Raw genomic sequence first — 12,712 nt, 5'->3', positions numbered from 1 at the left:
GGGGTTGAGGGGGGAGTGCTCTGGGGTTGAATACATTTAAGAAATTTTGGAGAGTAACATGGAACCTTATATTACCATATGTAAAACAGATAGCCAATGGGAATTTGCTGTATGACTCAGGGAACTCAAATCAGGGCTCTGTAACAACCTAGAGGGGAGGGGTGGGGAGGGGGCTCAGGAGGGAGGGGACATGTATATGCCTATGGATGATTCATGTTGATATTTGGCAGAAAACAATGAAATTCAGTAAAAGCAATCATTCTTCAATGAAAACAATTAAGTTTTCTCTATACAGAACATCTCAAAGCTAATAAGGACTGTAGCTTTTCAAGAAGAAAATATATGTGTGTGCGCTCAGTTGCGTCTGACTCTTTGCAACCCTATGGATGGTAGCCCGCCAGGCTCCTCTGTCCATGGGATTCTCCAGGCAAGAATACTGGAGTGGGTTGCCATTTTCTCCTCCAGGGGATCTTCCCAATCCAGAGGTTGAAGCTGCATCTCCTGCACTGGCAGGCAGATTCTTTACCACTGTGCCACCTGGGAAGCCCAATATAATATATGGTATTTCCCAAATGTATTTGTCTATAAAACATTTTTTTGGTTCTCAGCAGAATATACTGAAAAATGCTAAAAGTCAAGCTCCAGGATCAAGTTTTGTCCACCAAGTTCAAGTATTCCATTAGTTTCTGAAAACTGAAGATGTTGAATAATAATAATATTTGTATTATATCCACGTGCTTAGAATACTATTTAGAAACTCACAAAAACATTTATTTCTAAATTAAATGTGCAATCTTTCAGGAAAAACCAAGACAGCTACATAATTTGTACACTCTCAATCTTTTCATTCTATTTTTTTTCAATTTGGCTGCACCAGGTCTTAGTTGTGGTATGTGGGACCTAGTTCCCTGACCAGGTATGAACTGGGCCCTCTGCATTGGGAGCACAAAGGCTTAGCCCCAGGACCACCAGGGAAGTTCCTTACTCTATTCATTCTTACATAGATTGAGACATAAATTAATCTGCTATTTAAGACAACGATTCTCAATTACTTCCTTGTTCCCAATATAGAGCTAAGGTTCACTCCACCTTTACAGAATGTTCCCAGAACTTTTTGGTTTATATGTTAAGTATGCTATCTCTGAATTCTGTGAAATATTCATTGTTTTTACACAAGTTTTTAAACAAGAAGCACAAGTATCTTCTCTCAATATCCTGATCTGCCTGCAACGGAATCTGTGTGAGGGAAGGTCCACAAATGGGACAATTTTCTATGTAAAATTTTATGGGTACATATATGGTCATCTTTAAGCAGGGACAATCTATAGTTTCCATTACATTCTCAAAGAGGTTAGAGTCATAGAAAGGTTTAGAATTACTAACTTGCGAAGATTTTCTCAAAATATACTTAGCACACAGATATCAACACCCACAAGATCATCTCTAGCCCCAGCAGAACCTTCTATGATAGGCCAGTTCTCTACTTAGCAAAAGTAAGAGGATGCTCTAGTTTCAAACCAATTATGCCAGTGTCGTGGGAGATTAGAAACATGGACCTGGCTGCCTGAAGCTGCCGAAAAACAGAATTCATGTGACAAGCTGACTCCTATTCAACTAAGTAAAAAGTGAACATCTAATAAATCATTCTTACAAACCAAAGGTTTTTTTAAAAAAGGAACAATAGCACAAAGTTTCTATACAGATGTTTATGGGGGTGGAGAGGGGAAACAGATAAATGAAAACAGATTAGGAATCTAATAGAGAAAATACTGATCTTAATTCTGACCAAACTGTTTTTCATGTTTTAGATAAAGACTTATAATTAGGATAGTAGATGGTATATGCTCCAAACTTAATAACCTGGGATTGCTGTGGGGGATGGGCAATGTGGGGATGAAAACAGTTTAGCAAAACACAAATAATCATCTAATAATTCCCAAATATAAACAAAATATATACAATATTTAATATAAACAATCTAGCAAAACACAATTGTATATATTAAACATAATTATATATATTAAATATGTATATATTAAATATATACAACATATTTAATATAAACAATTTAGCAAAACACAAAGAACCACCTAATAATTCCCAAATATATACAAAATATAATACAAAATATATACAAAATATAGTACAAAATGGTTCTTTTCCCATTAAGTTTCGGATATAATCTGAATTTAAAATAGCTAAGCCCCTCCAGTATTCTTGTGCTTCCCTGGTCGTTCAGACAGTAAAGATTCTGCCTGCAATGCAGGACACCTGGGTTTGATCCCTGGATTGGAAAGATCCCCTGGAGAAGGGAATGGCTACCCACTCCAGTATCCTTGCCTGGAGAATTCTATGGACAGAGGAGCCTGGCAGGCTACAGTCCATGGGGTCTCAAAGAGTTGGACACGACTGAGCAACTTTCACTTTACAAGCCATTTTTAACCATCACGATTCCCTTAGAATCTCTGAACTGATCTTAGAAAGAAAGAAAACCTTCCTATGGAATGAGATCAATGCCTCCTGCTGCTTTAAAGAATGTATGGACGGTAATGCTAAGGATAGCAGGTGGATCTTCTGTTCTAGAACTATGGTTTGCAAATTCAGTCTTGGGATAGTCTCCTCAAACGAAAACTAACCCAGAAGTCAAACATGTAAAAACAGGTCAAAGCAGCACTACTTTGGTTCAGAGTGTGTATATGTGTGTGTGTCAGGTAGGAGAGTTGGGGTGGGGGAGAAGGTGGAATGATAGCCAGAGGGTAGACCCCAAATGGTGGCTTCAAGCAACAGTCTGAAAACCACTGTTTTAAAAGACAAAGTCACATAGCAGTATGAACAAAATGTAAATTGAGGCAGGAAGTAAAAAATATCACAGCAATATGTAATTATTTACGAAGGCGCTGAATTTTAGCCCTTCAGTCAGTCATTATCATCATCTGCCCGACAGAGGATAAAGCGCCTTCACACAGAAACACCTTTGTCAGTGCCTTCCAAAACCAAGACCTTACCTCTCCTCTGCTTTCTCAGTTTTCATCACACTGCTTCTAAGTCTAGATCAGACGTTTTCACATTATTCTGTGAAGAACTGAGCTGGTTCTTTAATCTCTTTTCTGATCTCTTAGTACGTTTATAATCTGTACATACAACTTAGTATTTGATTTTGAGACTGGGCTATGTGTTTGACTTATCCTTCTTACTTTATATGGAAAATAGCTTCCGGAGGAAAACAATTGTCTTTCTCTTCTATCTCTATCGCAACAAGAACAGTGTGGGGCACTTAAGTCTACACTACAATAGTCACTGAGTAAAAAGAACAGCATAAGATGGTTTATGTAAGCAATGAGAGACATTAACATAAAAGATGTGTTAGATACTCTTAGAAGAAATGGGCTAAGAAAAGAAACTGAATATGGGACAGTACCACGTTGGAAAATTCTCATTTTGCTTTTCAAATTTATCAAAAGATGTCTCACACAGAATCTAAATTAGAGAGTATTTAAAAGTTAATGGTTTAAATATAGGACACAGAAAATACTTACTGAAAATTAGAAAGATTTTAGAAATCTTTAAGAAACATTGATTTTTAAACTTTGAATATATACTGTAGTCCATACTTTACCTTAACTGGACCTGCACTGTGAAGTCACATTTGGTCCCAGAAATATCCCTAGAAAAGACATGGTAAGAACTAAAATTATTTTAAAGACATCCACAGGAAAGCTGATTCAAAGACACGGCTAACTCCAGAACGTATATCAGAAATAGTAAGAGTTCTTATGGTAAGTAACATTCTAATGATATTTTCAGTACTAATACTTGCATGACAATAATACTCACCCCTGAATATACTGTTTCAAAAAGTCACTTATTATAGACAAAACTGGATGCAAAGGTCAAACTGCAAGTTACACTCAGAGACAACTTACATGGAACTACTGATCTGCTGCACTTGTTGTGGCGTCAATGCAAATGCAAAACAGGTTTCTCGAAAGCGCTGACTGTTGTCTGATGCTAAAGAAGAAAAGAATTGTATTTTTTAATTACCTTCAAATTCTCAATATAGTACACAATAGCAAACAAAACAAAAAACTTCAACCATTCACATGCCTTTAATTAACCAGGATGAATGCTAGCGTTTAGATAACAAGTCAATTATGGCATTTGAAAATTAAGACACGTGCTACATGTCTAATCATAGATGTCTGCATCTAAAAAGGACATGTATAAAAACACGCTGATATTAATTTTATTTAAAATAATACAAAGCCATTTAAAGATATAAATGAGCTAAGTAACAAACATATTATTTTTGAGCTAAGTAACAAACGTATACATACACCTTGAGATCTGCCCAGGTAAGATGACAGTTGGACTTGAAGGCAAATTAAGAATTTTATCACCCCCCACCTAACTATACCACGAAATTTTTATAAAATAAATAACATATATAATTTGTCCTATCCTTAGATGAACAGACCTCAAAATTCGCCTGTGGTTACTATCTCAAAAAAGGAAAGGAGTTACACGAAGAAGGGAAAGAAGAGAATAGAGAGAAGAGGAAGAAAGGAGAGGTGGGGAAAGAAAAGAATATATTTTGATATCAGTGGTAAATATCTTTCTTGTTTGCTATATTTCTGCACAAAGAAGCACTAAATGATCGTTGAATGAAGTAAAGACTGAAAATGAAGGAATAGCAAATTAAATTATTTAAACCGTCCTTTTCCAGGATAATTTTCTAGAACAAATGGATCACTTTTAATACCAAAGAACTCCCAGCCTGCGGGCCACTTAAACTGGTGCAGAAAAAGTAGCTGAAGTTGGCCATTTCTTACCTGCAAGCAACACTTCCTCCAAAACTACCACGCACAAATGTCCAAAAAAGCTGTACAAATGAATGAGAAAGGAATCCAAAAGAGTACTGTTGGATCTACAATTTCAAGTCAATGACCAACCTACATAGCATATTCAAAAGCAGAGACATTACTTTGCCAACAAAGGTCCGTCTAGTCAAGGCTATGGTTTTTCCAGTGGTCATGTATGGATGTGAGAGTTGGACTGTGAAGAAAGCTGAGTGCCGAAGAATTGATGCTTTTGAACTGTGGTGTTGGAGAAGACTCTTGAGAGTCCCTTGGACTGCAAGGAGATCCAACCAGTCCATTCTAAAGGATATCGGTCCTGGGTGTTCTTTGGAAGGAATGATGCTGAAGCTCAAACTCCAGTACTTTGGCCACCTCATGCAAAGAGTTGACTCATTGGAAAAGACTCTGATGCTGGGAGGGATTGGGGGCAGGAGGAGAAGGCGACGACAAAGGATGAGATGGCTGGATGGCATCACTGACTCGATGGATGTGAGTCTGAGTGAACTCCGGGAGTTGGTGATGGACAGGGAGGCCTGGCGTGCTGCAATTCATGGGGTCGCAAAGAGTCGGACATGACTAAGTGACTGAATTGAACTGAACTGAACTGACCGGAACTGAACTGACAGGAGTATCTCTTCCAAGCCTACATTTGTATTTCTGCTTTCTGTGATCTGGGAAAGCTTCTTAAAAATTAATTTAATTATTTTCATCAGAGGCTAATTACTTTAAAATATTGTAGTGGTTTTTGCCATACATTGACATGAATCAGCCACGGGTGTACATTTGTCCTCCATCCTGAACCCCTATCCCACCTCCCTCCCCATCCCATCCCTCTGGGTCATCCCAGTGCACCGGCCCTGAGCGCCCTGTCTCATGCATTGAATCTGGACTGGCGATCTATTTCACACTTGGTAATATACATGTTTCAATGCTATTCTCTCAAATCATTACCCCCCTCACCTTCTCCCACAGAGTCCAGAAGTTTGTTCTTTACATTTGTGTCTCTTGGTGTTGCGTGTATAGGGTCATCATCACCATCTTTCTAAATTCCATATATATGTGTTAGTATACGGTATTGGTGTTTCTCTGACTTACTTCACTCTGTATAATAGGCTCCAGTTTCATCCACCTCATTAGAACTGATTCAAATGTATTCTTTTTAGTAGCTGATTAATATTCCATTGCGTATATGTACCATACCTTTCTTATCCATTCATCCATCGATGGACATCTAGGTTGCTTCCATGTCCTGGCTATTGTAAACAGTGCTGCGATGAACACTGAAACAGAACACGTGTCTCTTTCAATTCTGGTTTCCTCAGTGTGTATGCCCAGGAGTGGCATTGCTGGGTTGTATAGCAGTTCTGTTTCCAGTTTTTTAAGGAATCTCCACACTGTTCTCCATAGTGGCTGTACTAGTTTGCATTCCCACCAACAGTGTAAGAGGGTTCCCTTTTCACCACACCCTCTCCAGCATTTATTGCTTGTAGACTTTTGGGTAGCAGCCATTCTGACCGGCGTGAGATGGCACCTCATTGTGGTTTTGATTTGCATTTCTCTGATAATGAGTGATGTTGAGCATCTTTTCATGTGTTTGTTAGCCATTTACATGTCTTCTTTGGAGAAATGTCTGTTTAGTTCTTTGGCCCATTTTTTGATTGGGTCATTTATTTTTCTGGAGTTGAGCTGCATGAGCTACTTGTATATTTTTGAGATTAACTCTTTATCCGTTGCTTCATTTGCTATTATTTTCTCCCATTCTGAAGGCTGTCTTTTCACCTTGCTTATAGTTTCCTTTGTTGTGCAAACGCTTTTAAGTTTAATTAGGTCCCATTTGTTTATTTTTGCTTTTATTTCCATTACTCTGAGAGGTGGGTCATAGAGGATCCTGCTGTGATTTATGTCAGGGAGTGTTTTGCCTATGTTGGGAAAGTTTTTTCTTAAAGACTCTATCCCCAAGAAACAGTTAAGATAATCAGAAAGCTATCTTAATCATGAAATATCAACTTGGCAAAAAGCAGATAACCAAGGACCAGAATGTAGAAAAGCAAACAGTTTCCTCTTTCAGGCAATGAAAGTAACTTCTTTGTTTCTGACTTAGGATATGTCTCTCTCAAAATTTTAGTCCAGTAGGCTTAGCCTGATTTAGATTTCTGGCTCTGTTGTAAAACAGTACTAAAATAAGTTTCCAAGTATCAAAAATAATATTATTCTCTAGGCAAAATTTCAGATTCTTTTAGAATATATGAGTACAGTAAGTTTTGGACACATACACACACAGACTTAGAAAAGATATAACTAAAATAACGAGGTTGCTTTTTGAGCCACACGTAGAAATCAGATTTATTACTTAATAGTAACCCCTTTATATCCTCTTTTATATATATTAATTGTAGACTGGACTGTTCACAGGATTATTACTGGTTACCTGGAAAACCATTATTTCATACTATTTGATTTTCAGGTTTAATTTTGTTATGAATGCCAGTGAATTTAGTTTTGGTCTCAGGTAACAGACCATTTAAAATTTTTTCTAAAAGTTAATTAAGCTATCATTATTCCTTTCAGAAAAATTCAGGCCAAACAGAAGCATGGAATCTTATACTGAAAAGTAAGCCTTACAAATCATCCAAAACAATGACCTCCAATGTTGAGGATAAGCATCTAAGAGATGCTTAGATTTTCCATAAAATCTAATTCACAAAAATACCTAAAATTTTATGTCAAATCTTGTATGGCACATGCTAAATTATTTTTCTGAAAGGGTACAAATGATCAAATGAGCTTGCAGACCACTGATCTAAATTCAAATTCAGGAATTCAACATTCCTTTCAATTCTTCCATTTATATGCTTTGAAACATTTTAGAGATGAAGGAAGAGTAGTCATTACCTTGTCAGACAGAAGATGACTAGTGATGTACAGTGTAATTGTAAGAAAGCTTGCAGCCCAACAGAGTAGCAAGTATAGTGGGAGAGAGATGAGATCACACAGACGTGGATTTGAAACAGGTTTTACCACTTATTTGCCATGTGACCTTAGGTACTGTTTTCCCCAATACTTAACATACACAAACACAAAAACCCTCATAGGATTATTTAAATATAAATGAGGTAAGATATTTTAAAAGCATGAATTTCCTTTTCTGTCTCCCTTTCTCCTTATGACCTTGCTGCTGCTGCTAAGTCACTTCAGTCGTGTCCAACTCTGTGTGACCCCATAGACGGCAGCCCACCAGGCTCCCCCGTCCCTGGGATTCTCCAGGCAAGAACACTGGAGTGGGTTGCCATTTCCTTCTCCAATGCATGAAAGTGAAAAGTGAAAGTGAAGTCGCTCAGCCGTGTCCGGCTCCCAGCGACCCCAAGGACTGCAGCCCACCGGGCTCCTCCATCCATGGGATTCTCCAGGCAAGAGCACCGGAGTGGGGTGCCTTATGACCTTACACTGAATCAAAACATAATGCTCTAACTCCTACCCATTGATGTCATGTAGTATAGCCCGTTATAGCCACTCTTCAAATATTTTAGACAGCATTAATGTGCCCCACTCTCTCCATTGACTATTTCCACTGCATTTCAGACAGGATTTCAGAATTACTCACCATTCTGATCTTTCTCCTCCAGACATACACCAGACTATCACACTTTGAAAGTAACAGCACTGAACACACTCTTTGTCATAGCATATATTATTTTTCCCAAATATTTGCTGCCCCTCTGTGCTGACCCATTCCCCAAAGGAGGATTATGACAGTGTCACTGTTGCCTTGGTCAATGAAATATGACTGGAAATGTACCACTTCAGAGCAGACCTTTAAGACCTGTCCTTGGGTTTCAACATCTTTCCTTCTAGTCTACCTTGATTCTAAAGTGGAGAGAACTAGAGCAGAGCCACAATCAATTCACAGATAATAAGTAGCCTAAGTGAAAAATAACTCTTCATTGTTTGCCATTGAAATTTATGATTGCTTTTAAGCTGACTGACATTATTCCAGATGTCACATGACAAGAACAATATTTCTATCAACAACTGCAATATACTATTATTAATCCACACAACAACCATAAACAAATATTTCCTCAGATTTAGAAATTGAGGTTCTAAGTAGTTATGTAACTATCAAGGCCTCATACTAGGTAAGAAGAACCCAAATTAGAACTCAGATCTACACATTTCCAAAGCCCATGCTCTTCTCATAACATAGGACTATTAGCTTCCCTGATCTAAGTGTTGTACTTCTATTAAGTACAGACTAGCATTATATTTGCTTGCCTGGAGAATCCCGGGGACGGGGGAGCCTGGTGGGCTGCCGTTTATGGGGTCGCACAGAGTCGGACACGACTGAAGCGACTTAGCAGCAGCAGCAGCAGCAGCATTATATTTGCTTGCCTGGAGAATCCCAGGGACGGGCGAGCCTGGTGCGCTGCCGTTTATGGGGTCGCACAGAGTCAGACACTACTGAAGAGACTTAGCAGCAGCAGCAGCATTATATTTGATCACAGAAAACAGGAAAAGAGTGTCCCACTATACCCTCATCATAACTGCTTGTCATTTCTACATATTTCTTACCAATTATCCACATAATTTGAAAGCTTGCTTTAAAAAAATTACTCTTATCACATTTTCAATTATAATCTCTATTACCATATTTAATTATTGCATTGTATTCTATCTATGGGATATATGAAAATTGTAATTACTCCTTTGATTAGCCATTTAGGTTTTCTAAGTTTTCATTATTTGAAAACAACTCTGTATACAGGATTTATATGTTTGCTTTTTGGAAAGTGGGGTGTAGTAATTATTTTCCTTGGATCAATTCCCAGATGTGGGTTTTCTGGGTCAAAAAGTATTGAGATCTTTTAAAATGAATTTTATCACAAAAGTGGTTTTCAAACACTTGTAACACTATATATATATATATATATATATATATATATAAAACCATTACCAATTTGTGCATCTACTTATTGCATTTTACTCTGGCCTGCCTGGGAGTTGCTGTTAATTTAATGGGTAGGTCTGTGTAACTCCTTAGTAGTTTAAATTGTATCGAAATTTTCTTTCCTGTTTTCAACTTCCTATTTAGTTAATTGCCCAATCTTGTCCTATGCCCATTTTTACATTTGCATAGAGTTTCATACATAAAAAAAAAATATTAACCTTGGAAATTTGCTGAAAATACTTCCCCTGGTCTGTTACATTTTTTCATTTTGGCAATATTATTGGATAATTCAAAGTTAAGTTTTATGTAGTCTTATCTGTCAATCACTTCCTTTGTTAATTTGTATTGTTTCCCTCCTTAGGTTCATTCAGTACACAATTCATTTCTTTGGCTTGTTGTTTCCATGTAATTATAAATCCATCTGGAACATATTTTAATATGTGATTTTTTTTAAAATATAAATTTTTATTTCTCCAATTTGCTTAGTTATACTATTTATTAAATAATCTTTCTTCCTTATGGATATGTGTGCTTCCTTTATCATATTAAATCCTTATATCCAACATGTTCCATTTCCAGGCTATTTTCTCATTGGTCTTCTTTATCCTGGTGCTGGCACCCTATTTTTTAAACTGTTATAGTTTCACTATATTTTGATGTCTTCTATTAGGTTTCTCTCCATTTATTCTTTTTTCAGAACTTTAACATCAACTCAAATGTTTTATCAAGATGAACTTCTGAATCCTTTTGTCATGATTCTCAAAGTTCAATGGTATTTTGAGTAAAATTATACCCATGACTTATTTTAAGAGCTGATATCTTTATATCTTTAATCTTTCTATGCTGGAGTACTGTACCTGTGTCCATTTATTCATATCCTTAAGGTTTTACCATTTTTATCATGGGATTCCCAGGTGGCTCAGTGGTAGAGAATCTGCCTGCCAATGCAGGAGATACAGGTTCAGTCCCTGGGTCAATAAGATCCCCTGGAGGAGGAATAGCAACCCACTCCAGTATTATTACTGGGAAAATCCCAAGGACAGAGAAACCTGGTGGGCTACAGTCCATGGGGTCACTAAGAGTCAGACACAACTGAGCACACAAGAATGCATTTTTATCATAAAAATTAGTCACAGAGTTTCCGTTAAGATTATTCTTACACAAACTATCAATCAATAGGAGAATGACTAAGCATTCATATAACAGAACATTCTGTAACAAAAAAAAGAAAAGAAAAATCAACACCAGAAGCTAGTTTCTTTTGAAGATCAATAAAACTGATAAACCTCTAGCAATACTACTAAGGAAAAGAAGACACAAATAAGAATAAGAAACATGAAGTGACATCACTACAGAGTCTATAGATAATAAAAGCATATAAAAGAATATCATGAACACCTTTCAGACTTGAACTGACAACTTTAAAACTCTTGCCCCTAAATTAAAAAGAGAATATTTCTCAACTCATTCCATGAAGAGAGTAGTACTACAGTACCAAAACAAGACAAATACATTGAAAGAAAACTACCATTGTTACTTCTCATGAACATAAATACAAACATTCTTGACACAACTTTAGCAAATCCAATCCAATTATATTAAAGTTAAAAAAAATGACTATATGACTATAAAAAATGACTATACTATATGACTATATTTTAAAAAGGGTAATATATCATAACCAACAGAGACGTATCCCAAGAATGCAGGGTTGGTTCAACATTCAAGTCACTAGGTTAACAAACTAAGGAAGAAATAACATATTATCATTTCAATAGATCTAGAAAAAGCATCTGACAAAAATTCAACATTCTTGATTTTTAAAAAAAGCTCTCAGCAAAGCAGGTATAAATGTGAACTTTCTCATCCCAATAAATGATTTCTATGAAAAATCTATAGTCAACATTATACTTAAAGATGAAAGACTAAAGAATTAGAAACAAGGCAATGATATCCATTTATCATTTCTATTCAACAATGTACTGGCAATTCTTATCAGTGCAATAAAGCAAGAAAAAGAAATAAAAAACATCAGGATTGGAAAGTAACTAAAATCATCTATCCACAGACAATATGATGATCTATGTAGAAAATCTCATAGAAAGGTATTAGAATAAGTGAGTTCAGTAAGGTAACAATAAAATATAAAATCTGTGTTATTTCTGTAAATTAGCAGCAAACAGTAAGAAATTGAAATTTTAAAAACACATTTACAGTAGCATCCCCTCAAAATGAAATATTTAGGGATAAATCCAACAAAAGAGGCACTAGACCTGTGCAGTGAAAAATGCTAAATAATGCTCAGAAAAATTAAGGACCAAAATAAATGAAGAGACAGTGTTTATGGATCAGAAGACTCAATGCTGCTAAGATATCAGTTGTTTCAAACTGATCTACAGATTCAATGTAATCTAATCAAAATCCTAGCTAGTTTTTGCTGTTTTTTTCCTTTTAAAGAAATTGACAAGGTGCTTCTAAACTTCACATGGAAATGCAAAGTACCTAGAAGAAATTAAAACAACTCTGAAAAAGAACAAAACTAGAGAGCTAAGCGGAGAAGGCAATGGCAGCCCACTCCAGTACTCTTGCCTGGAAAATCCCATGGACAGAGGAGCCTGGTAGGCTGCAGTCCATGGGGTCGCTAAGAGTCGGACATGACTGGGAGACTTTACTTTCTCTTTTCACTTTGATGCACTGAAGAAGGAAATGGCAACCCACTCCAGTGTTCTTGCCTGGAGAATCCCAGGGACAGCGGAGCCTAGTGGGCTGCCGTCTATGGGGTCGCACAGAGTTGGACACGACTGAAGCGACTTAGCAGCAGCAGCAGAGGGCTAACACTACTTGATTTCAAAACTTACCATAAAGGTACAGTAACAAAGACACTGTGATGCTGCTGTCAAGATAAAAAAAA

General features: G+C 36.8%; 1 protein-coding gene across 2 annotated transcripts in view; it reads right to left on the bottom strand.

Annotated features, from left to right (window-relative positions):
* PIAS1 (protein inhibitor of activated STAT 1) overlaps positions 1 to 12,712 on the bottom strand; it is a 128,012-nt gene that overhangs the window by 45,808 nt on the left and 69,492 nt on the right. For both annotated transcript variants that reach the window (XM_027553054.1, XM_027553053.1), the window contains exons 3-4: positions 3,924 to 4,008; positions 3,617 to 3,664 (exon numbers count right to left, since the gene is read on the bottom strand). In XM_027553054.1, coding sequence (XP_027408855.1) covers positions 3,617 to 3,664; positions 3,924 to 4,008 — 133 coding nt within the window. The remainder of the gene's footprint in view (positions 1 to 3,616; positions 3,665 to 3,923; positions 4,009 to 12,712) is intronic.

Source organism: Bos indicus x Bos taurus, chromosome 10 (genome assembly GCF_003369695.1).
Source record: "Bos indicus x Bos taurus breed Angus x Brahman F1 hybrid chromosome 10, Bos_hybrid_MaternalHap_v2.0, whole genome shotgun sequence".
In the NCBI taxonomy this organism is placed as follows: domain Eukaryota; kingdom Metazoa; phylum Chordata; class Mammalia; order Artiodactyla; family Bovidae; genus Bos; species Bos indicus x Bos taurus.
This window is presented reverse-complemented; position numbering and strand designations above follow the sequence as displayed.